At 38.7% G+C, this 23,855-nt stretch overlaps 4 protein-coding genes across 4 annotated transcripts; all 4 read left to right on the top strand.

Annotated features, from left to right (window-relative positions):
* The first annotated feature begins 2,115 nt into the window (after positions 1–2,115).
* apoc4 (apolipoprotein C-IV) lies at positions 2,116–3,093 on the top strand. Its single transcript, XM_034233446.1, has 4 exons — positions 2,116–2,227; positions 2,525–2,570; positions 2,659–2,743; positions 2,856–3,093. The coding sequence occupies exons 1-4, from the start codon at positions 2,192–2,194 to the stop codon at positions 3,070–3,072; spliced, it is 384 nt and encodes a 127-aa protein (XP_034089337.1). The 5' UTR covers positions 2,116–2,191; the 3' UTR covers positions 3,073–3,093.
* Positions 3,094–3,858: 765 nt separating this feature from the next.
* apoa2 (apolipoprotein A-II) lies at positions 3,859–5,557 on the top strand. Its single transcript, XM_034233437.1, is given in 6 exon segments — positions 3,859–3,884; positions 3,967–4,076; positions 4,203–4,247; positions 4,717–4,782; positions 4,785–4,950; positions 5,154–5,557. Coding segments are annotated over 6 exon segments (555 nt in total). The 5' UTR covers positions 3,859–3,873; the 3' UTR covers positions 5,311–5,557.
* A 2,378-nt stretch (positions 5,558–7,935) lies between these two features.
* Positions 7,936–23,294, top strand: LOC117557545 (trypsinogen-like protein 3). Its single transcript, XM_034233435.1, has 5 exons — positions 7,936–7,956; positions 16,973–17,114; positions 18,401–18,654; positions 20,293–20,429; positions 22,700–23,294. The coding sequence occupies exons 1-5, from the start codon at positions 7,941–7,943 to the stop codon at positions 22,898–22,900; spliced, it is 750 nt and encodes a 249-aa protein (XP_034089326.1). The 5' UTR covers positions 7,936–7,940; the 3' UTR covers positions 22,901–23,294.
* Positions 11,349–13,983, top strand: apoc2 (apolipoprotein C-II). Its single transcript, XM_034233456.1, has 4 exons — positions 11,349–11,577; positions 11,874–11,936; positions 12,312–12,501; positions 13,506–13,983. The coding sequence occupies exons 2-4, from the start codon at positions 11,888–11,890 to the stop codon at positions 13,591–13,593; spliced, it is 327 nt and encodes a 108-aa protein (XP_034089347.1). The 5' UTR covers positions 11,349–11,577; positions 11,874–11,887; the 3' UTR covers positions 13,594–13,983.
* Positions 23,295–23,855: the final 561 nt, after the last annotated feature.

Genomic DNA, 23,855 nt, shown 5'->3' with positions numbered 1-23,855 from the left:
AGTCACTGTTTATGCCGGGTTAATGATCCACCAGTTGTCCTAGTTCAATGAATCCAGTTCCTGTGAAGAGAACAGAGTGACAGAGGTCAGCAGCTGCAGAACAGAGGTCACAGATTATGATCATATTGCATCAGATGAGTGGGAGGAAATCTACTTGAAATCCATTTGGGGTCAATTTGTTTTAATGTCAGGGACTTCTTTTTCAGAGAATAGACATGTTAAGAAAAGTTTGCTCTTCAAATGGTGGATCATTTGGTGTAACACATCGACTGTGTAAACTGATTAAAGCAAATTGACACTGAGATTAAAGAAGTGTTTTGTCTCCACTCAAAGCTGGAATAAAAACCGAGATGTGCCGATACCATTTTTTTGATTAATTGACATTTTATTCTAAGCGAATCCGCCAATCCGCTTTACTCTCAAATACAGTCGTATCTCTTTTTAAAATCGACTGTTTTAGAATAGCTTTTATATGATTGTATACTTCTGTTTGTTTTACTCTCTGTGTAGTGGCTGTTTTTAAGCTAATTTTATTCTCCGTGTTTCAAATCAAATCAAGTTTAATTGATAAAGCATATTTAAAAACGATTTTTGGTCGAGCCAAAGTGCTGTACATGTAATAAAAGCACACTACAATAACATAAGAAACAAAAATAGAAAAGACAAGAATTTACAACAGACAAAACACAGAGAAATGTCAGGTGTCATGCTCAGCTCTGACTAGAAGGCCAGAGAGAAGAAGAAGTGTGTCTTCAGTGAAGACCCCTAGGGTCTGGGCCGACCTCACATGGAGGGGCAGACTGTGCATATACTGTGTTTATATTAATAAGTCATGTGAAAGCAGTTAAGTAACTCGGTTTGAAAGAAGCTATATGTTCATTGTTATTTTCATTTTTTAAATGTAAGTGTATATACTTTTGTTTGTCATTATAAAATGATTTGTTGCATAATGGAAAGATACTCTTTTTAAACTCACAAATATACACTTGAAAAAATGCTTCTCCAAAAACAAGTAAATATATAATAAAAACAAGGTGTTTTCGCTTTTAATAAATGAACAGATCTGCCAATAGAACATTACATTACATTTAGCTGACGCTTTTATCCACAAGTACAAAATAGCTTGGTAAGATTTCTTGAAGTAAAGATGGGATAATTAGATAAATTAGATGCTGTATTTAGCTGGGAAAACTTATTTTGAAATATATTTGACCAGAATTTGGGAATTTATAACAAAAAAAGCCAGAAATACTTAGACATTTTCAGTTTTCTGATGTAGTTGGAGATTTCCTATAAAATAAGATGTTTTTAAGAGACTTTGACTTAAAAAGATGCCTTGTCTAAAAACAAGACTTAAGTTATTAAGTCTTATATCAAGGGTAACGACATATTCTGACTAGAATTAGACAAATATACTTGGAAAGATTTTACATGTTTGCAGTGTACAGCAAAGCACAGATGTTCAAAAACATAACACACAACCTAATAACAGGTCAACATTCAGATTTGTTTACACAGCTGCGGGATCAGGTTTGTAATTCAAGTTATGAACTCTAATGTCGACAATAGGGTTGATTTGTTTTCATTCATAACATGCAGCGAGCACAGAGCGGAGTAATGAGAAGATTATATTGACTTTGAGGTGGACTCTGCCCAACAGAAACGCTTGGCTTAGCTAAACAAACTTTTATCAGAGACAGAGACTTTGACTGGCCTGTATACATAAGTGTGTTGAGATATCTGATCCAAAGGGCGCTCGGACAGTTAGTGAACTCAGCTAATGTTGATCTTGAAAAGATATCAAGAGTTCAGGATCTGACATTAACATTATAACACAGATAACATTTAGCGGTGAAAAGAGACACTCTGAACCAATGGCAAGTATGTGATAGGTTTCAATTAAATCATGTATGTTTGCAAAAAATTACATAAATAAATTCTCTCTCTACATTTTTTAAATCCATTTATCTTCACATGTATATAATAATGCTTTTTATTATTTGATTAAAGTCTTAGAGACACAAAGATAAATCCCTTTGCGCTTGTTGGAAATACTTCAGTGTTGCTTTGTTATCTCTCAGATTCTGTCAATAAAAAGACAAAAACAACGTGTTGAAGGATTATTCGCTCTGGCCAACGTACATGCGGTTGCGGTGACCTAATACAAATAAAATGGCTTGATAGCACTTGTATGATTCAACTTCTGTTGACCAGAGCCAAAGGAAAGGTAAAGATACACTTTGCCACTCATTTGTACTTTGCTGCGATGATTATTCGAACAATTGGCGTTAAAATCGGGGATTGAATTTGATAAATTGATGTTTTGTTGCTTAAAAAGGAGCAAAACTGATAGAAAACCTTTTTTAACATAATGTGCTCATAACAAAACGTTTGTAGTTGTGACATGTAGTTGCGGTTGTTTAAATGTGCTATATAAATAAATAAAGATTGAGATTTGAACTTGACCATTTCAGCATTATTGAAATAATATTACGCCTTCTGACGGTTGTGTTTCTCATGACAGATGCATACCAAAGAGCTTGTGTTCGGCCTCATCTTACTAATGCAAGGTATGACTTTAAAAGTAATTATTCTAGTCATTCAGTCATTTTATTTCTGAGCTTGTCCTCCCTCACTGACAAACATCCTCCTCTGCAGCATGTGGACCTCTTTTGGCAAAGACAAAGGCTCCAAAACAACCCAACTCTTCAGGAATACTGCAGTGGCTGACGGAGAAATTCAGGTATCATCCTCACTCTCACCGTCATTAATGCAAGCAATTTGGACCCATTTTAAAGATAATATATTAATTGTTAACATTTGTCATGGTCTCTGTGTACTCGTGCATCTCATAGGGGAGTCAAAGCTACAGTCCAGGGTTATTTCGGTCCATTTCTGGGCTTTCTTTTCGCTTACTACGAAGACCACATCCAACCAGTGACTGACAGCTGCTTTCAATGGGCCTCTAGAGTGTGGGAGAAGATCCATCCAACCATTGACAACTACTACATGCCAGAGCCAGCAGCTAATCCAACGGATACCGGGACAAAACGAAAGAATAGCTGGCAATAAATGAATATTCTTACCACATTACGAATCTGTATTTCTTACCACTCGATCCTGAACATATCATAAGATTTCACTGCTGGTTCTGTCCAACATGTTAAACGTGTTGTTTAAGAGTGTATTGTGCTGAATGGACAGTTTGTCATGCAAAAATGCACCTTGGCCATTACACGAAACATAAATGTAGCACTTAAAAGGTATAGCCCATTCAAAGCTAATGCACCAACATCAAAGAATGTAAGCCTTTCTTTAAGTGAATGAATAGCAGATGTTTCTTTGTTATGGTTTTATTGCACTTATTTAAAGTCACAGGATTTAATGTTCTGAAAATATATGCAAAGATAGAGAGGTAATAAACAAATACAGAATAAAAAAGCTATCAATCATTATAATAACGGTCCCTAAAATCACTTTGCATGGAGTCGATTTCAGGGAATTAAGGTGAAAGGTGAAGGCAGTAATCCCAGCATGCATTGCTCTGGGTGCAGTACAGTGTGTCTAGACCTGTCCTGGTTGATTGACCTGCTGACCATTTCACTCTGATCTATATCTGAGCAGGCATTTTAAAGTGAAAAAATGTTGGTTAGCTCGAGTTAATTTACTAAAAAATATATTTCAATACATAAGCTGCCTTAAAAGTGTTTCGTCGATTTTGACTCACATGCACCATGAGGTTTTGCAAACACTCCACTAATGCAGTATTATCAGCAGGGCTCCAAGTGCATGCCACATGAACACATGAACTTACATTGCATAACCACTGACTCAAATTTCAACATATGATTTTTAAGGGGAATATCATGTACAATGGACTTTGTGTAGGTGAACATGTGTGAGTGCTCATGTGCACGCATGTGTGTGTAGGTGTGTGTATGCTCATCAGATGACGTTTGTTTGCAGTCGGGGGGGCTATATCATCCTGTCCAGATGTGAGCTCCCAGTTACAGACAACTCGCTTTCAGCAGAGAACACTGTCACTTCTCGGACTTGTACATCCAACCCAACCGCAGGTAACGTCTCTTTTTACTGCAGCTTTTATTCTGCACTACATTTAGGTATCTGACTTTTGCATTCAGTTTTATATTGATTGACAAAACAGAGTTCCTTTAAATTGTTATTTTTCTCTTTTGTTTCAGACATGAATGCAAAATACACTTTGGCACTGATCCTGGCTCTGCAGGGTAAGGCACAAATACCAATGTGATCTGAAGAATTGTAGTGTATGGATTTGATTTTTTAATTGAAGCTTAACCACTTTGTGACCATGTAAAAAGTAGAACATATCAACTCAAACACAGAGAAAGATTTGAAGTGATGAACATGCTTCTGCTTTTCTTGCATTGTGCATGTAATTGTGTTTTGTTGCAGTACTTAAAAAGACACTTTTGCATGGCTTGCTGCTGCTCTGAATTATCTGCAAGATAAAGATTGATTTTTAAATAACACACTGAATAGTCAAAGAAATCTGTCATTGAATTGACAAAAGGGAAAAGCCAAGATATGCAAAGCAGCTCTTCGATAGTTCCTCCAAAGCAGGATTCCTGAATAAACTTAGTATCTCCTGATGCTCTTTTGACTTAAATTAATCTGGTTTTGATTTGGCAACACTGGTCCTATCATAACAGTCCAACCATTCTGATTTCCTTCCAGTCTCCATGAGCCTGTGTGAGGTTACCCAACCATCCCAGGAACTTGTTGACAAGTATGATGCCATGAAACTGTCTTCTACAAGAGGCTGCTGGAACGCTTTCAGCAAAGTGCAGGTTGCCGCTGCCTCCCATGCTGGAGAATGCCGGAACTAGTGAGGCGTGGCCAGGCTGCCAAGGACTACTTAGAGGTCCTGCAGACTAAGCCCGAGTTTAAAGCCGTCGTCAAAGTTGCCACGTAGTTTTCAACAAGGAATTGCTTTCTGTGAAGACCCTGTATTATTAACCAAAAAAAGGACAGCTTTTCTGAACTACTTTTAGTTTAAAATCCATCTCCACTACAAATATGCAATGAATTCCAAAATGAGATTTCTCTACTAAGATACTGAATGGCTCTTCTTATGAGTTTTCTTTAAATAATCTGTCTTCCCTGACTTGCAGCGGCATGGCACAGGAGGTATCTCCCCTGGTGGACCAGGTCCGTTCCGCACTGCTGGGTCTGTACGAACATCACGTGCGCCCCCAAGTTGGAAACCATCTGAGCGACGCCATCGACTCCATCAAGGTCTACCTGGACCAATACATGCCCGCAGAGTAAAGAAGAGCAACTGCAGCTAGCCTCGTGTCAGCAGCCTGTTAGAGATGATAGATCATAGAAACAAACACACGTTTATGCTGAGAAGAGCAATGCACAATGCAAAAAATACTATCTTTTTGAGTTTCAAACAGGGTGAATATCCCCTATGCTAACTGTGCATGTTAAGTGTTTCATACACTGACCAACGTGTCTGTGTGACTGTGTATGTATATGTGTGAGTGTGTTCATTAAAATGAACTGGAAACTATGCAAAGTGTGCTTCTTCATCAGGACATGCAACGTTTACTTTCACAGTTGATATCATACAGCTTCACTTTGAATATAATGTATTTTGTTCATAGGGACGAAGCATTTTAACATAGTTCAGATACAGAGCATGAAAGTTAAAATGGTTTTCAATACCGAACCCTAGTTTGTGGTGTGAGCTATAATATATTATTTTAAGAGTAGAATAATTGTTTTAGACTCCACTAATCACGGGGTTGTACTATGCATTTCATTTAAAATGAAACAATTAAATATATTGCTACATACATGCAGATCAATCAAACATTATGGAGCTGTTTTGTTTATATCATCAGCTACCAGTTCGATACTATTGGTACTGTCATATACAATGAATGATGAGATCAAATTGTCTCACACTTTGAACTGTATTTCTAACAGGTAGCTCAGGCTCAGTTTTGGGCAAATTTAGGCAAACTGTGTTTCCAGAATTTTGAAAATCAGCAACATGTTTATGATCAAACAACAAAACCACACAGATTATTATTAATATAGAAATAAATAGTTGAAGACAATTCATCAGCGTGATTACAGTGAACTCAATGAGCCATTTTGAGGAATGGCCTGTTTAGTGAGAGCAGCAGAATGAACTCATTCTTATTTTTCATCTCATGTCTCAGACCATTGTTTTATTGGATATAGATATATCCCTACTGTTTTAGTACAGATTTCAAGACATGACACCACACACTGTCATTGTCGGCAGTGTCATTTTGCAGCTTAATATCAACCGTAGCGGAGTACATTCATCACAGCATTGAATGAGCTGGATTCAATCAAAACCACAATCTCTCAAACAGTTTGAATCCCACCGTCAGCTGTCCTCAAAGCGCCCCGAGTCCCCAGGTCGACGGCAAACATGACATGTTTACTCAGGCCTGGATCAACACGTAGACTTCACAGAGAAAATGAGGTCTTAAAACCTAAAACGTGAGATCAAAGCTGAGACTTCACTGTCTTTGTAATAAGAGATGCAATCAAGAGAACAATGCTGGTTTGGAAGTTTGTTGATTAGAGGATAAAACAATGTTCTTAATTCATGGACAAATTATATAAGACTTTTGTAAACTTGTGGTCCAGAGGTGGAAGAAGTACTCAGATATTTTATTCAAGTACGAGTCAAAATATCACAGTGTAGAAATACTCTGTGACAAGTATAAGTCTGGCATTCAAATGATACTTAAGTACAAAAGTATAACAATCAAAATGAACTTAAAGTACCAAAACTGAAAAGTACTCATTATGCAGATTGGCCTTTTTTAAGAATAATATCTATTATATTGCTGGATTCTAATTAATGATCCATTGTGTAATATGGACATCATTTGTATCTGTTGGGGATACCTTTAGATTCTTAAAATGAACTTTCAAAGTCACAAGAAGCTAATCTTGTCAAATAAATTGTGAGTGAGTAAAAAGCACAATATTTTCTTCCAAATGTTTTGTGGATTATAAGTGTGAAGTAGAATAAAATAAAAATACTCAAGTAAAATACAAGTACCTCAAAAATGTACTTAAAGGTCGGGTATGTAATTTTGGAGAAACCAGCTCAAGTGTGCTAGAATTTGAAAATACACAACCGGAGAAAATCTGCCACTTCCTTCAGACTTCCTTCCAGAGCCCCTCCTCCAACACACGCGAACGCGCACATGACCAATGAGGGTATTTTGCTATATAGTATTATCAATATGTCAGCTACTGAAACAATGTATTTAAGATGTTTTTATGAAATAAGTACAGGTTGGAAAATGTTTTGTTTTTTTTAAACTCAACTGTTACAACTGTCCTTGTGTACAGGGACAGTTGTGTACAGGGACAGTTGTAACACATGCCACGCACGGTTATAACATGTTAATAACGGTTACCTTTTTTCACACTGCATGACAAAAAAAATAGGGAAAGCTGTCAAATTCTAAAGCAACAAGATTGTAATGGGGTTTCACACATCCTCCATCAAACAATGAACAGAACTTAAAACAGAACACCAGAATTAATCAGATTCACAGTTGTGGCAGGTGTAAAAGGCACTTCCATCTGTGCAGTCCTTGTGTGCCCAGGCTTTACAGGAGCAACACTGCAGCCAGATCTCCTTGGACCTGGAGTAGCTCTCCAGGCACACAATGCAGTATTGGGCCTCATCTTCATCAGATGAGTCCTGCACCTTCTCCTTCTTGTTGTTTTTTGTTGTTGTTACAGATATTGATTTTTGTCTTCGCTTTAGACTTCTTTGCGTTAGATATTTTTTTCTCAGCCTCGAGTAGATTTTTTATAGGAGTGTCTGTGAGGACAGCGGTTTCTCTTGTTTTTCTCCCCTTTGTGGTCTGCTTCCTTGGTCCAGCTTTTGGATGTGGACGGACATGGGTGAGAACATATTTCACTTGTCTGTTCACTATAGGCCTAAATATACGTGATCACTTACTTTTCTTTTGTTCTGTATAGATAGCCTATTCTACCTTAATTATGTGGACCTACCTCCTTTGAGCTGAGACTATAATATAAATCAGCTGCCTCCATCAGGTAGTCTCTCAAAAGCATCTCCTGCTCTGTTGAGAACACCTTCTTTGGTGTCCAGTAGCCTACTCTTGGGGGTGTTTGTGATCCCTGACTCTCCAACCTCAGCCTCTTTGTATGGAACCGGTACAGGGTGACATGGCATATATCCAGGGACTTTGCCACTTCCCTGAATGATTTGCCCTTCTCAACTTCATTTGAGGCCCTCTGCAGCAGAGCAAGTGGCACTCCCCTGTCTGTCTTCCTCTTTCTGACATTTGGCATACTGTAAACACACACTTTAGGCCTACTGTACAGTATTTTATTCTGTTTATTTTTACAGGGACAATGCACACCAATCAACAATACAACTGTATGCTTGAATGAACAATTGATCATTCAAGCAAATGAGCCATCATTGTAAATGTGCCACGTTACAACCGTCCCAGGACCACCAGTCTTGCTTCCACCCCCTGTGAACCTGCCTAATTGCTAGCTTGACCCATATTTAGCTAGTTATATTTGTAGCTTACAAAACAGTGATTCTAATAATACTAGTTTGGATTCCTAGACATTTGAACTCAAGACAGTATCCAAAAAATACATCATATAATTGTAGTTAATATTTTACCTCAGAAACACACTTTTGCTGATATCTTACGGCCCCTACACACGGCGGCGTGCGTTGCCGCTTCAACGCTTCTGCCCATTCACTTTGAATGGGATGACGTCACGATTCGCCGAACTGCATTGTGGGAGCAAAGCGTAGCTTCTCTCGCGGTGCTCGCTGCAAAAGTAGAGCAATGTTCTACTTTTGCCGCCTCGACGGAGGCGTCAGTCAATCAAATCCCGCGTATGCAAATCTGACAGTACAAGCACTAGCCAATCAAACCGCGTGTATGTTGGGAGAGCCAGACGCAGTTATTTTCCATATGTCAAAAAATGGAGGAGAAAATTATCGTGGCGGTAGGGAATCACCCGGTACTCTATGACCAGTCCCTCTTTACATACAGAGACAGTGGGTGAAACTGGTAGGTTTTCGCCTGTTTGGGGAGTTTATAGCCAGTGTACTTCGTTTGAATGGACAGCTAGCAAGCATAGACAGTATATTTAGCCAGCATGGATGTAGCATGAATGCTTTGCTTTGTATGTCCGGGGCGGGACATTCATGTGATTGGTTGTTGGTCGCGTTGCTCGCGTTGACTCCCCAAGCTCAAGACACGCCCACCGCCAAGCGGCAACGCACGCCGCCGTGTGTAGGGGCTGTTACGGTACATCCACACAGCAGCTTTAAACAAATCTTCCAACGCTTCCAACGCTTCTCTGCCCATTGACTTTGAATGGGGATGACGTCACTTTGCCTCGCTTTTCGCCGAACTGCATTGTGAGGGAGCGAAGCGAAGATTTCCAGGATTTCCAGGATTTTCAGGATTCAAAAGTTGAGCAATGTTCAAAAGTTGAGCAATGTTCAACTTTTGAAGCTGAGCTGGAAGCCAGCCAATCAAATCCCGTTTATGCAAATCTGACAGTACAAGCGCTAGCCAATCAAACCGCGTGTAAGCAGGGAGAGCCAGACCGCAGTTCATTTCCTCATATTCCAAACGAGAAATTACGGTAGCAAATCACCCGGTTCTTTACGACCAGACTATTTACCGGGATACAAACCGGAGGAACCAGGCATGGAGGGAGGTGGCAGAGACAGTGGGTGAAACTGGTAGGTTTTCGCCTGTTTGGGGAGTTTATATATAAATATATATATATATATATTGCTCGCATAAAATCCCCGGGGTTTTTTGCTTTGTATGTCGGGGGCGGGAGATTCATGTGATTGGTTGTTGGTTGCGTTGCTCGCAAAAAATCCCCAAGCTTTCAGACACGCCCAGCTCCAAGATTTTCAAGATTTTTTCAAAGCTGCTGTGTGGACGTACCGTTACGCGAGAAATTCAAACGTGGCTCCTTTTTTCTCAGCGATCTTACCATCTAACTGCGCATGTGCAGAGTGAGTGTCATCACTCTAGCTTGTTTGTGATTGGAGATATTGAATGTGTTACAACCGACCCGTGTTGCAACTGTCCCTGGTCTCCCTACTTAGTTTCTTTCCAACATTGTCTGTATATAAAACAGTGTCTGCTTTTTACAAGCACAACTTCAAAAACAAACATTATGGAACTACATTGTGAACAAATGTTTTGCGGCAAACGGCATACTGTAAGTGAAGTGATAAAATCAAATGCAATACACTTTGACAAATTCAGATAATATTTCCTCACGTCCCACTGTCTTTTCGTTTGAGTGTGCTATGAAACATTAAAAATACTGGAGACCTAGCTCTGGAAATAGGAAACAAATGAAGCCAGACGGAGCTAGACAACTCTCTATTTCAGCCAATCAGCTAAAGGTGGCGTAATACTCCGACACAGAACAGGGGGAAAGGCCAAGGACGTACAAAGAGAGAAGCATCAGAGACGGTAAATCTATTTATTTGTATTTGAACTGAGTGTTCAGTTGAAATATCAACAATCGTTTACAAAACCTATGACTCCACCTTTAACAACAGCCAACAATATCGACCAACCTCAAGGCTACAAACAGAAAAATCTATAAAAAATTAAATTAATGAAATAAAAATTCTTTTTTTTGGTTATGGCGTGATAAACAAGGTATTATAATTAATAAAAACGAAATTAGAGTTGTACGACCACACCACAAGCACAATTAAAAATAATAGTAATATAAAACTTGACATTTTAGGCGCCTTTTCTAACAAATAATGTGGTCAAACAGTTGTTTCTACATTAAGAAACCCCACTGATAGGAAACAGAGAAGAGAGAACATTATAATTAACCCCGAATAAACTTCCATTAAAACAAGCAAGGTGTCTTTTAACTGCAGACACATAAAGATAATCTATCTGGCCTAAATATTTCATAACCTGAAGTCGCAGGATGACGTGTTCACCACTCTAGACTCAGGGTCGCCTTAATAGGACTTAGGACTATTGTAATGTGGCATGAACGCATCACCACCATTATGCAACTCACAAGAGCCCCTCACTGAGGTTGTTGACAGGGCAAGGTGTAAGCTGCTTTGATGAACTAACGCAATCAATGTGAAATATTTGATCTGAGTGAATTCAAAGTTTGCATCACACACAGTGACCTGGAACCTGATGATCCCCCCCCCCCCCCCCCCCACCCTTCACCTCACCTCCCCTTCAGGCCCTTTGCTCATAAGTCCCAATCAGTGGATTTTGATTATGTTTCAAGTCTCTTTATATTCTTTTATTCACATCCTTGTGTTAACACAGATGTCTGTTTAATCAAGACACAATGGCACACAAACTCCCACATTAGCACTCCGGACAACAGCGCAGGTTTATCTATCCCAGAGTGCACTTTGGCTCCGTGAGCGACAAGTCAACACGTTCACGCTCCTATATAAACAGGCTGGGACAGTGGAGCCTCTTACTCAGTTTTCTGGAGAGGAATACAGTAAGTAACCACACTTTGACTTCACTTCAAACATTGGATAGACTGCAACTGTATTGGAAAAGCATGCATGTTGTGTTAGATATGACAACATTTGAAGGCAACTGAGTGTTTTAGGAATAAGATGCATGTTCAACAGGATTTAAATGGGAAAACACTTGTATTCTTATGCTAGAAGAGTGAAAAAGATGCTTCAGTCAAAGACAGTGTTAATTACACACATGGAGAAATGTATGACAATGTCTCACCCTAGTGGATAAAGTGCCGTAAGATTTACCCTGTTTCTTCTCTCCTCACAGCTACGAGTGACACCATGAATAAGCTGCTGGTCATCACCGTGCTGGTTGCACTCCTCGCTCTCAGTAAGCCTTTTATCAGATCTTTAAATTAAATTCAGAATAGGATGAATCTGAGATGGATAATATGGACTGTTTCATACTACCTGAACTTTTGAAAGAACATCTATAACATTCATCTGTTTGCAACTTATATCAACATTCCAATTACTTGTATACATAGACTATTCTGCACTATTTCTATTATATTATATTTTATTTATTTATTTACTTGCACTATTTCATCTGTGTTTTTGTGTTGCACTGTTGGAGGAGCATGTGACCTAAGATGTTCATTGTCATAACTACACTGTAGCTATGTACAAATGACACAGGTCCTTGATGTATTTCTTTCCTGATGAAATGTGGCACCCTTTGACACCTCTGACCTGTTTTGTGCAGACGCTGAGAGCTTCCGTGTGTCGAGGCAGGCTGAGGACACTCAGGGGGTGGTGCAGGAGGAGGTGGTGCAGGAGAAGGGGACTCTGGCCAAGTTCACAGACACCGTCAAGACCTACTATTCCGGCGTTGTCAACACTGCCAATGAATACCTGGAGAACATCAAGGGCATGAAGCTGGAGGAGAAGGCAAAGTAAGAGAGCTTAAAAGTCCCCTATTATACTGTTTTTCAGCCATATAGGTCTCAGATATATACAAAACATGTCTCTGAAGTGTTTGGCTCGAAATACCAAACAGATCATTGCAGCATCCCATAATAAGGAGGATGAAAATAAGGAGCCAATCCCCACGCCCCTCTGAGAGATATTTGGTTAAAAAGAACACAATGGTGCTCTAGGAGGAGATTCAGGTGATCAGGTGGGGGAGCCAAAATCTGATCAGCACATTTTCAGACAGGTTTTTATATAAATGGATCAGGACAAAAAGTGAGCGAATCTTTTTTCCTGAAACTTTCAGAATCTCTTTACACAGAGGGGACACATGCTGATGTAGAAGAGACATGAAAAAGTGGATTTTGCATAATAGGTGACCTTTAATGCAGTCTTACCGTAAAAACAGCTCCAGTGATCTTGCAGAGTGGAAAGGAGCACACATCCTTTACTCAAGTAGAAGTACAGATACTCATGTTTAATAATACTCTGGTAAAAGTAGAAGTACTGACTAAACTTCTTTACTCAAGTAAAAGTAAAGAAGTATGGGCCTCGAAATGTACTCAGTAAAAAGTACCCAAAACTATAGTACCAACTGTTTTATAGAGTACCTGACCTCCCTTTATATAAATAGAACATTAATCGAGCCAAGTTTTCATTGGTCCCTCTTCTTTAGAGAAGACCAGGAAATTATGGATACACGGATTGTGTTAAAATCAATAGGCACCCAATGACTCTGAATAATAATGATCACGCCACCAAACGCAGATTCAAACTAAAGTAACCAGCCTGTTTTGAAAATGTAAGAAGTACAAAGTACAGGTATTTGTGTTAAAAATGTAAGAAGTAAAAGTAAAAAGTCGAAAAAAAGGACTAAAGTACAGTAACAAAGTATTTGTACTCCACTACTTCCCACCTCTGCTTAAATGCAGATTCACTGATGCTGAACAACTAAAGTATTGATTTATATTTACTGTGTTTCCCACAGGAACCTTTACACTGAAACCACCAACGTCGTGACCACCTACGCTGGAATCATGCAAGACCAGATTTACCACGGCCTGTACCAGAAGTAAACAGAAACTGATTTCTCATGTAGCCTTTCTGACAGCATGAGGACTTTCCACAAGAAAGGTCATAACGTCATCTGACATTTTAAGCTTTTTACAAAAATGGACTTCCTGCTCTCTGTGGCGCTTACTCGGGCCACTGTACTGCTGCTATATGATGATAACCACCAAAAGAGGAATGTAATCCTTGGAGAAAACAACAGCTTGCACAGAAGAACAAGAACAGAACCAGTTAGAGCATCTGGAGTCAAGTTATCATGTACCAACAGCATTTTCCCTGGGTGGAAAACAAACACGTATAATTAAACAATATATCGCCACCTATGGGTTTCTTCTCAGTTATTTCACCTCTGAAAAAGTGTCATATCTTGAAATAAAATATTTATACAACACAAACTGGTGTCTCCTGTGGATAAATGATAATTAGGTTTACTGTTTTGATGTTTTAAATTGTGCATATTTCTCATATCCCGCTCTGGCTTTTCCTTTTGATCTCACTGATGGAAAGAATCACGTGATTTTGTCTGAATAAATCTGCAATGAGTGCTTTTATCAGCCGAGGCCGCACCAGAACAGTCGCTTGTGTTGCAAATTAATAATGGATGAAAAGGAACAACATGTCAAATGTGAGCGCGGAGAAACTGACAGAGATGCATAAACATCAAAGACTGAGGGGTTTCTTTCTGTTGATTCTGACAAGTAGTGATGCAGGACTGCTGTGATGTTTTAATTAGTGCATACATCTGCAACATGTGGCTTGTCTGAAGCTACAACCAACACCAACAAAGGATTAAAAACACCATCTTTTTCATTTGTTCCCCACATGATGTATCGGGTTTCAGACAGACATAGGACAACAACCATTACTGTTACTTTACAATTCATTGAATAATCATAATTCAGATATACTGTAGTGACACATACAGATCTGTGCGTTTGCAGCCCTGTTGTTATATAAATCAAAGTGAGATGATTTGTACTGTTTGCTTGATATCAGTATTTGTGTAAAATGAATTTGATCAATAGCTGACTGCTATCCCATCTGGCTTTAACACTAAGGTTATTTCATCTGAGGGAATCTGCAGCTGCTGCAAAACAGAGAGAAATTCACACATAAATAATACAGCGAAGAGAAGAAAATTAAACATGTGTGTCTGGCTTTTTACAAAATGTGTTTCATTTGATTCTAATGTCAGTTTTGATTTGGGAGCATTTATGTCTCTAATAATTAATGAACACTTTAAGAGCTTACCCACTTAAAATGGATGGTACTTGAAGTGTGTGTATACAATAATATTTGTTGTTATACCTGAATCTTTAGGAAGGTAGGTATCAGGTCATTCTGATCTTTGAAATCTCATATAAGAGCGAACGTCCCTCTATTTACATCAACATATTAGGACTTTCTGATGTCTGTTTCGATGTAGATAACTCATTTATGAGATTTCAAAGATCTTTTATTTGAAACTCTACATCAGAATGTCCTAATATTCTCTGAATGAATATCTGGGGTGGCTTGCTATCAACCTGAAGTGAAATTAGTCTTTGATTGTGGACAGTTTTTTATATATTGTTATCTAAAAATAGAGGGACAATTGTCAGGGGTTTGGTAGGAAATAGGACCCAAACGCAGTTGATAGATAGATAGATAGATAGATAGATGGATAGATAGATAGATAGATAGATAGATAGATAGATAGATAGATAGATAGATAGATAGATAGATAGATAGATAGATAGATAGATAGATAGATAGATAGATAGATAGATAGATAGATAGATAGATAGATAGATAGATAGATAGATAGATAGAGATAGATAGATAGATAGATAGATAGATAGATAGATAGATAGATAGATAGATAGATAGATAGATAGATAGATAGATAGATAGATAGATAGATAGATAGATAGATAGATAGATAGATAGCTAGATAGATAGATAGATAGATAGATAGATAGATGGATAGATAGATAGATAGATACCATAGTACCATCATTTGTACTTCAGTCAATAAAAATACTGAACGTGTGAAATGTTAACCAGCTTTGTAAGGGTAACTCGGCCTGAATAATAATTCAAGAAGTAATTATTTATAAAGTGGAAGAATACATTTTCCTAAACACTTGAGGGGGGAAGAGAATACTATTATCAAATATATGGTTTCCCAAAGAGCAGCAGCAGAGCTGTGCAATCTGTGATATTTTAAGACATGCCTTTAATATTGCATCATGGTCAAATATTACTTTATAACAGCAGTGGGTATAATATCTCCACTCTTATCTTCTTCATCATTACTGTTAGGGAAATAATTGTCCTAGACTCCTAGATATGACGTGCATGACCAACCCTGACGTCTGTTATTTCCTTTAAGGAGATAGGCTGCTTCAGCCATAATGTTGTTGTTCCCATTCTAAGACCGGGCAACCCTAGGTCACAGATGGTTTATTGTTGTGGGTACACTGGGACACTTCCTTCTCGGTGTTTGTGGACTCCAAGGTGTGAAATCTTCGAGGCCATAAGTGTCAGACGCAAGTAACTCAGTGTTCCCACCTGTTTAGGCTATCTTCTCAAATATGTTGATTACTCTCTGTGAAACCAGTTAAATGGGCTAACGAGAGAGAGGCACTCCAGAATTGACGTGGCAACTCTCCCGTGAAGTCAGAACCTCTGGCTCTTGGACTTGTGATGTGAATGGCCGAACCTTCTAAATAAACCATCAATGTTTGACATCAAAGCTCCTGCTCTTCCCGTGTCTCCTTCATGAGTCGGTGACTCCCACTGCATTGCTACACAGAAGTTTCCCCCACAATTACTACTTGTGGTGCAACAAAGCTTTGTTCATTTATCTATGACACAATTATTCATTATAAAGTGCACTTACTTAGCACAGACTACCCATAAAAACTGTCTTTAATACATCCCAAAAAGCTAAAAGAATCTGTTCACAGCAGATTTTTGCTATTAAGAAGAAATTAACTTCACCAAAATGTGAAATGCAATCTATTATGGATAAACGATTTATTGTATGTACCATGAGTACGGGTCTTTCTTCTTCCTTATAAACAAGGTGTGTCACCAGTACAACATAGTGTTAACCGGACGTGTTCAAATTGTCTCTGATAAGGTTGTACTGGAAATCATGCTGGTTAGTAATAAAGCAGTGTGTTCCTCCCACTGTCCTCAAAAAGGTGTGTGGATATAAATACACCAGACTAATCTCACATTGTCAGAGATACTAACTCAACAAAAACAACATGCATCTGTTCCTACTGGGGGTTGCTTTGGGGCTCGCAGGTAGATATTTACTATGTTATGTGTAAAATAAAAGAGATTAACATTGGAGTAGATGTTCAGTTTCTCTGTGGTCTTGGTGTGTTACAGGAGCGTCTCCTCTGGAGGACTTCAAGGTGTGCCAGCCTCACTCCAGACCCTGGCAGGTGTATCTGCACGGGGGAGGAGTGTCCTGCAGCGGAGCGCTCATCGACCCGTGGTGGATCGTAACCTCTTTTGAATGTACACCCAAGTAAGTACTAGTTAGTGCTGAATGAAAATGTACGACTGGCATACATTCTTGTTTTAATGTGATTGGACATTTTTAATAATAATAATTAATTTATGTTATATAGGCGCCTTTCAAGGCTCTCAAGGTCGCCGTACAAACACAGAAAAAACAAGATACACAATACATAACACCAGCATAAGAAACATAAACAAGACAATGCAGTAGCCTATATAAAAAATAAAATAAATAAAACAGAGGACGTGTGATGGATAATGATCAGGGTGGATATGCGAGTGTGAAGAGATGTGTTTTGAGACGTGATTTGAAAATGGGGAGAGAGTCAGTGTTGCGGATCTCAGGTGGGAGGGAGTTCCAGAGGCGGGGTGCAGAGCGGCTGAAGGCTCTAGACCCCATGGTGGTTAAACGGAAGGGGGTGCAGTGAGGCTAAGGGAAGCAGAAGACCTGAGAGTGACTCTTTTGAGGGTAAAAACTAAACATTTTATGTAAAATAAAACTGCATTTGTTTTGGTTATGCCGTATGTTCCGAATCCGAATAGAAGCACTGACATTTATTATGCATCCAACTTCACCAAAGTATCAGCAGTACAATCAAATGTAAGCTTGGTAAAAACCTGGCTGAGGTGCCGGATACTTTCTGCTCTGTTAGAATAACACGTGTTTAATAAAAAAAATAGCATTACCTGATTAATGTTATTGCTGCCGCCTTTTCAGTATGACCTTCAGTGTTCAGCTTTCCCAACATCTGGCGCATTTTCCTGAAGAAATAAACGAGTGATGGTCATGAGTAGGTTAGACCTTCTTTGCTAGCATTTTGAATCATATCAATTTAAAGATGTAAAGGCTTTATGGAGAACCAGCCAATAGAAGCGTTAGTGTTACATAGCGATGTCAATATGTTACGGAAGTAACAAAGGAGTCCAATTTAGGCGTTGCAGGCAGGGGGGGGGACAACTTTGGGATTTTAGCCTTTGTAGACCATTTACATGCACAACAACCTACATTATGTAACACACTACAGCAGGGGTGCCCACACTTTTTCAGCTAGGGAGCTACTTTTAAAATGACCAAGTCCAAATGATCTACCTACAGGGTCTGTGTCGCGAGCGGCACTACAGGAAAAGGAAAACACCAAAAATCAGAATAGGGCCTGTTTAACTTCATTCAATAACCTGCTAATTTCTCATTAAAGCTTCCTGTTCCTCAGTCGTGGAACTGTGTCTGCCTGAGGTCTGTAAAGTCTAAATTAAATCTAATAAATGAAAGTCTCTCTCACTCTGTCCCTGCAGATCCTACAGGACCGTAGCCTCTCTTGGGGAGCACGATGTGACGGTGGACGAGGGCACCGAGCAGCACATCTACGTTGCTGATGTGATCCGTCACAGTCCGTACCGCTCGCCCCTGCACAGCCTCACCATGGTCCGCCTGGCTGAGCCCGCCCTCCTCACCCAGGACGTGCAGCCCGTCCCTCTGCCTGCCCGCTGCCCCCGGCCCGGAGAGACCTGCCAGGTCAGCGGCTGGGGGTCCACCGTCCCAAATCAATGTGAGTGGATTTATAGGAGCGACATGGCTTTTACACCTCATTAACTTCTCATTAACTCATTAACACTATGTTAGAATGTAGTGTAATTAAAGCAAAGCCAGCATTCCCTGATATAGTCTACAAGTGTTCACTCATTTTTGTAATAGATGTTTTACGTATGCTGTTTCTCATCAAAATGAAGCCTGACATTTTTTTGTATTCATTTGTTAAATCTTTTTGGGAATTTTGTGAAACCTGCTTTGCAATATAGAGATATATCATTGACCTGTCATCAGGGCCAGATGTTCTACGTTTGGTGTTTCTCATGAAAATGAAGCCTGAAAAACATTGAATTAATTTGTTAAATCTTTTTTTGGGACTCTTCTGAAACCTGCTTTGTAATACAGAGATAAATTCCAATGCAATGGAGATGCAATTTTACACAGACCTGTGTGTGTACAGTTTCATAAGGACTGCTTCTTCATTAGAAATCATTCAGTTCATTGTGAGGATTATCTATTTTGCTCCAATGGTTTGGGTTTTTCCGAAAATATATGTTTATTTTTAAAGCCTTTACTTATACTGTATTGTGTGTGCAACAAAATATATTCCAGTCATCTTCAAACCTACCATATTTGGAGGGAAAAAAACTATCACCAACTTTTTTTGAATGACCATAAAACAACCAATCTGCATTAATAAATACCACCAGAGGGTACAGAGAGAAAAGTCATTAGTAATTTAGGTGAACTGACCCTTCAATAAGCCTGGGAGGAGAGATTACATATTTGAGGGGAAAGAAGTTCATATGTGTGACGCATGAAGTCTAACAAAAAAAATAATACCCCAAATAAACTTGTCAAAAACACATATTTTTAATTAGTTGGATTTGTGGTTTTCTAAACACTGACATCCTGTGTTTTAGAACTACAGTTAATTTGAGTTGGACTGAAGTGCATGAATGCAGTGTTATTTACTTTATGTGCTTGATTGAAAGCTGAAATACTTATGTATTTTCTTTTTGATTGATGTTCACTCTTTTATAATGCTCTTTCAAATAAATGCCAATAGAGTGGAACAATGGAAATAGTGGAACCACTTACTTCACAGCAGGAAACATCCATCGTAAACTTGGGCTTAGAGTAATATAGAGACAGAAATACAAAAAGTTCATCTATTAACAGCACATTTGCACAGCGAGTCACGGAAATGTTGGCTTGTGATCAGCAGGTGGGCATGTTCCTGCTGAAAAGCTCATCAATATTCTAGTCATTGCAGCGCTAACAAGGCATGAACACTCTGTTTTAATAACGGCTAAAACTTCTCTTTTTAATCAGTGGAGTTTCTAATTGCTTGTCAAAATGCTCAGTCAGGAGTAATTAAAAGAGCTAGACCTTGAAAGAAGTATTTACTCAAGGTTTAGACCTCAATGCTCCAGTGTTGGGAGTGATAATGCATTAAAATGGGAAGTAATCCATAAACCTGAGGAGGGGAATGGGGAAAAGGTTTTGTCAAGGAATGAGTGGCGGATTGACGAGTGATGGACAGAATATATCACAATGGAAACTTGTACCTATGTTACAGAGTGGGATGAGAAATTGGATGTATTTCATTTGATTGAATCAGAGTAATAACCCGCCTTCTTTCTCTTGGAAACAGATGAGCCAGCTCAACACCTGAAGTGTATAACTGTGCCTGTTGTGGATGACCAGACGTGCATGAACACGTTCCCAGAGTTCCTGTTCTGGAGCCTCGGCATGGTTTGCGCTGGACGAGCAAACACAGACAACTGCATGGTGAGGAAGAAGAAACTGTGTAGAAAAATATCACTCATCACCGGCTTGAGCTTCAACATCAGGATACATGTATTTATTATCAAGAATGGAAGTAGTCCTCACATACAGAGCATCAACTAGTTCCTGAGCAGTGTCCTTCACATGCTGATATACAAGAGAGGGAGTTACACAGTCCCAAGATGGAGGAATAGAAAGCAGTATTCAATGTTTAGTTCAGATTAGCTCCACGTCAGAAATGAGCATGCTTGTCACATGTCTATCTCCACAGAGGCTGAATCTTCATGTTAATCACATAGCTATCATATCCCTCAAACAGTCCTGATGCTCTTCTAGGTAATCATACATGCTGTCATGTTCACAGCTACGTAGGGCCTTTGTTATCATGTGCTACTCTGATATTGGAAGAGTACATTCAGGATTTTCCCAACAATATTAGATACTAATCTGAATCTGTAAAGTGACAAAAGCTACGGCTATTAAGAAGCTATTAAGTAAATGTATGGTTAAAAAATAAGAACAATATTGGCTTCCAAAATGAGTGGGGGAATAGAAGTGTAAAGATAAGATAAGATGTAAGTTATTGGTCCCAATTTGGGAAATGTTTGCGTTGCATTAGCATCAAAGACAAGGCATTGCACAAAAGGGAAATTAAAAGGGTATAAATAAACAATTTCAAAATATCTCAAAATAGAAATAAAAAAGCATGAAAAAAGTAAAGAAAATACATGTTGAAATACCAATTGACAGTAAACAAAATGTAAAGCAGGATATTATATAATAAAAGTGGCATAACATTCAAAATACCCCGGTAAAGTACTTCAAAATTGTACCTTGGACAGTACTTGAGTAAATTCATTACATTCCACTATTGGTTTGAACTTACCTGCTGACTCGCATACATTCAGAGATGGCAAAAGTACACACATCCTTTACTCAAGTAGAAGTACAGATACTCGTGTTTAAAAATACTCTGGTAAAAGTAGAAGTACTGACTAAACTTCTTTACTCAAGTAAAAGTAAAGAGGCTTCGAAATGTACTTCAGTAAAAAGTACCCATAACTAAGCAGCTGTTTTAAAGAGTACCTGACCTCCCTTTATATTAATAGAACAATAATGTCATTGTTAGCTAATGAATGTTTCCATGCTGAACAACGGCAACATGACAACGTTTCCATTGGTCCCTCTTCTTTAGAGAAGACCAGGAAGTGATGGATACACGGATCGTGTTCAAATCAATAGGCACGCAATGACTCTAAAGAATAATGATCACGCATCAAACACACATTCAGACTAAAGGAACCAGCTGTTTGGAAAATGAGAGAAGTAGAAAGTACAGGTATTTGTGTTGAAAATGTAACAAGTAGAAAGTACAGGTATTTGGGTTCAACATGTAAGAAGTAGAAAGTACAGGTGTTTGTGTTCAACATGTAAGAAGTAGAAAGTACAGGTATTTGTGTTCAACATGTAAGAAGTAGAAAGTACAGGTATTTGTGTTCAACATGTAAGAAGTAGAAAGTACAGGTATTTGTGTTGAAAATGTAACAAGTAGAAAGTACAGGTATTTGTGTTCAACATGTAAGAAGTAGAAAGTACAGGTATTTGTGTTCAACATGTAAGAAGTAGAAAGTACAGGTATTTGTGTTTAAAATGTAACAAGTAGAAAGTACAGGTATTTGTGTTCAACATGTAAGAAGTAGAAAGTACAGGTATTTGTGTTCAACATGTAAGAAGTAGAAAGTACAGGTATTTGTGTTGAAAATGTAACAAGTAGAAAGTACAGGTGTTTGTGTTCAACATGTAAGAAGTAGAAAGTACAGGTATTTGTGTTGAAAATGTAACAAGTAGAAAGTACAGGTATTTGTGTTCAACATGTAAGAAGTAGAAAGTACAGGTATTTGTGTTCAACATGTAAGAAGTAGAAAGTACAGGTATTTGTGTTCAACATGTAAGAAGTAGAAAGTACAGGTATTTGGGTTCAACATGTAAGAAGTAGAAAGTACAGGTATTTGGGTTCAACATGTAAGAAGTAGAAAGATCAGGTATTTGTGTTCAACATGTAAGAAGTAGAAAGTACAGGTGTTTGTGTTCAACATGTAAGAAGTAAAATTAAAAAGTTGTCAGAAAAATAAGTAATGGAGTAAAGAACTAATACCAGAAAAATGTATAAGTACAGTAAAAAAGTATTTGTACTCCACTACTTCCAAGCTCTGCATACATTTACCCATAAACCACTGACACAGTCTCCCTTTCTCTCCCCTCTCTCCCTCCAGTGGGACAGAGGCAGTGTGATGGTGTGTGATGGCCGGCTGCAGGGGGTTCAGTGGTTCAGTCACGGCTGCAGTAACCATGACGACCCCAGCGTCTACACTAAGCTGTGCCTGTACAACGACTGGATCAACGATGTGATGGACCGCTACGAGCCCACTCTGCCCGAAACCACTCCAGGGATGACGACTGCAGAGGGACAATAATTCATTCATTCATTCATTTTGTTCCACTCATGGTACATATTCCACCAAACATTGAGCAGTTTATAAAGCCCATGATGGAAAGGAGCAGGGAGAAGAAAGTCTTGATTACTCAAAACTAGCTGGTCTGTCATCACTGCTGCCAGGTGCAGTAACAAAAAAAAACGATTTCCCATCAGCAAAATAAATGACCTGTCATCTTCATACTATCTGTTGTTTATCTATACATTTGCTTTAAATCATTTGGTAAAAAATTCCAATTTCTTACCTACGCTACAGATTTACACTTCTGTTTTAACATAGTGTGTGCAAACGGATGCCTAAAGTTACATTTCCTTCTATGTCATTGTCTTGTAATTCTACGTTTTTTGCTCTACACAATAAATAAAGTCTGTCATTCCATTAAATCAGTATGTTTTAACAGCCCTGAATCTATAAACACTGTTAACCACTCCAATAAACATGGCTCTCTGATATCAGGAGATCACCGTGCGTCGCAGACTGAAAATCCACCTGTTTTGACTGCACCTTGACCGAAACATAAATGATAATAGTTTCCTGTTCTGTACGTAGCACTTAGAAGACTTTGGCCTCTTTGGAGCCAATGCAGTAGCACTGACAATAGTTTGTCTCATGCATAGCTAATGTACCTGCAGGATTCTTGCTTTATTTACTTTCTTCATGGTTAAGTGCACTTATTGTGAGTAGATTTGAATAAAAGAGTCAACTAAATGTAATGTACTGTTTTACCGAGATAGTTCTGTGCTATGAAAAAGGCTTTAGCCCAGAGTTTAGGGGTTGACATTTCAGCCAATTGAGCATGACACAGCACTTCTGCAAAAGTGATACTATATGTAAAATGACCCGACATAAATACCTAAAAGTATTCACAAAAATTCTGCAGCAGCCTCAAAAGCAGAAATCTGTAAGCATACTCCAAACTGTAGGTGTAAACAAA

The sequence above is a fragment of the Gymnodraco acuticeps genome, unplaced genomic scaffold (assembly GCF_902827175.1).
Source record: "Gymnodraco acuticeps unplaced genomic scaffold, fGymAcu1.1, whole genome shotgun sequence".
Taxonomy (NCBI): Eukaryota; Metazoa; Chordata; class Actinopteri; order Perciformes; family Bathydraconidae; genus Gymnodraco; species Gymnodraco acuticeps.
Note: the sequence above shows the minus strand (reverse complement) of the source record. Positions and strands in the feature narration are given on the sequence as shown.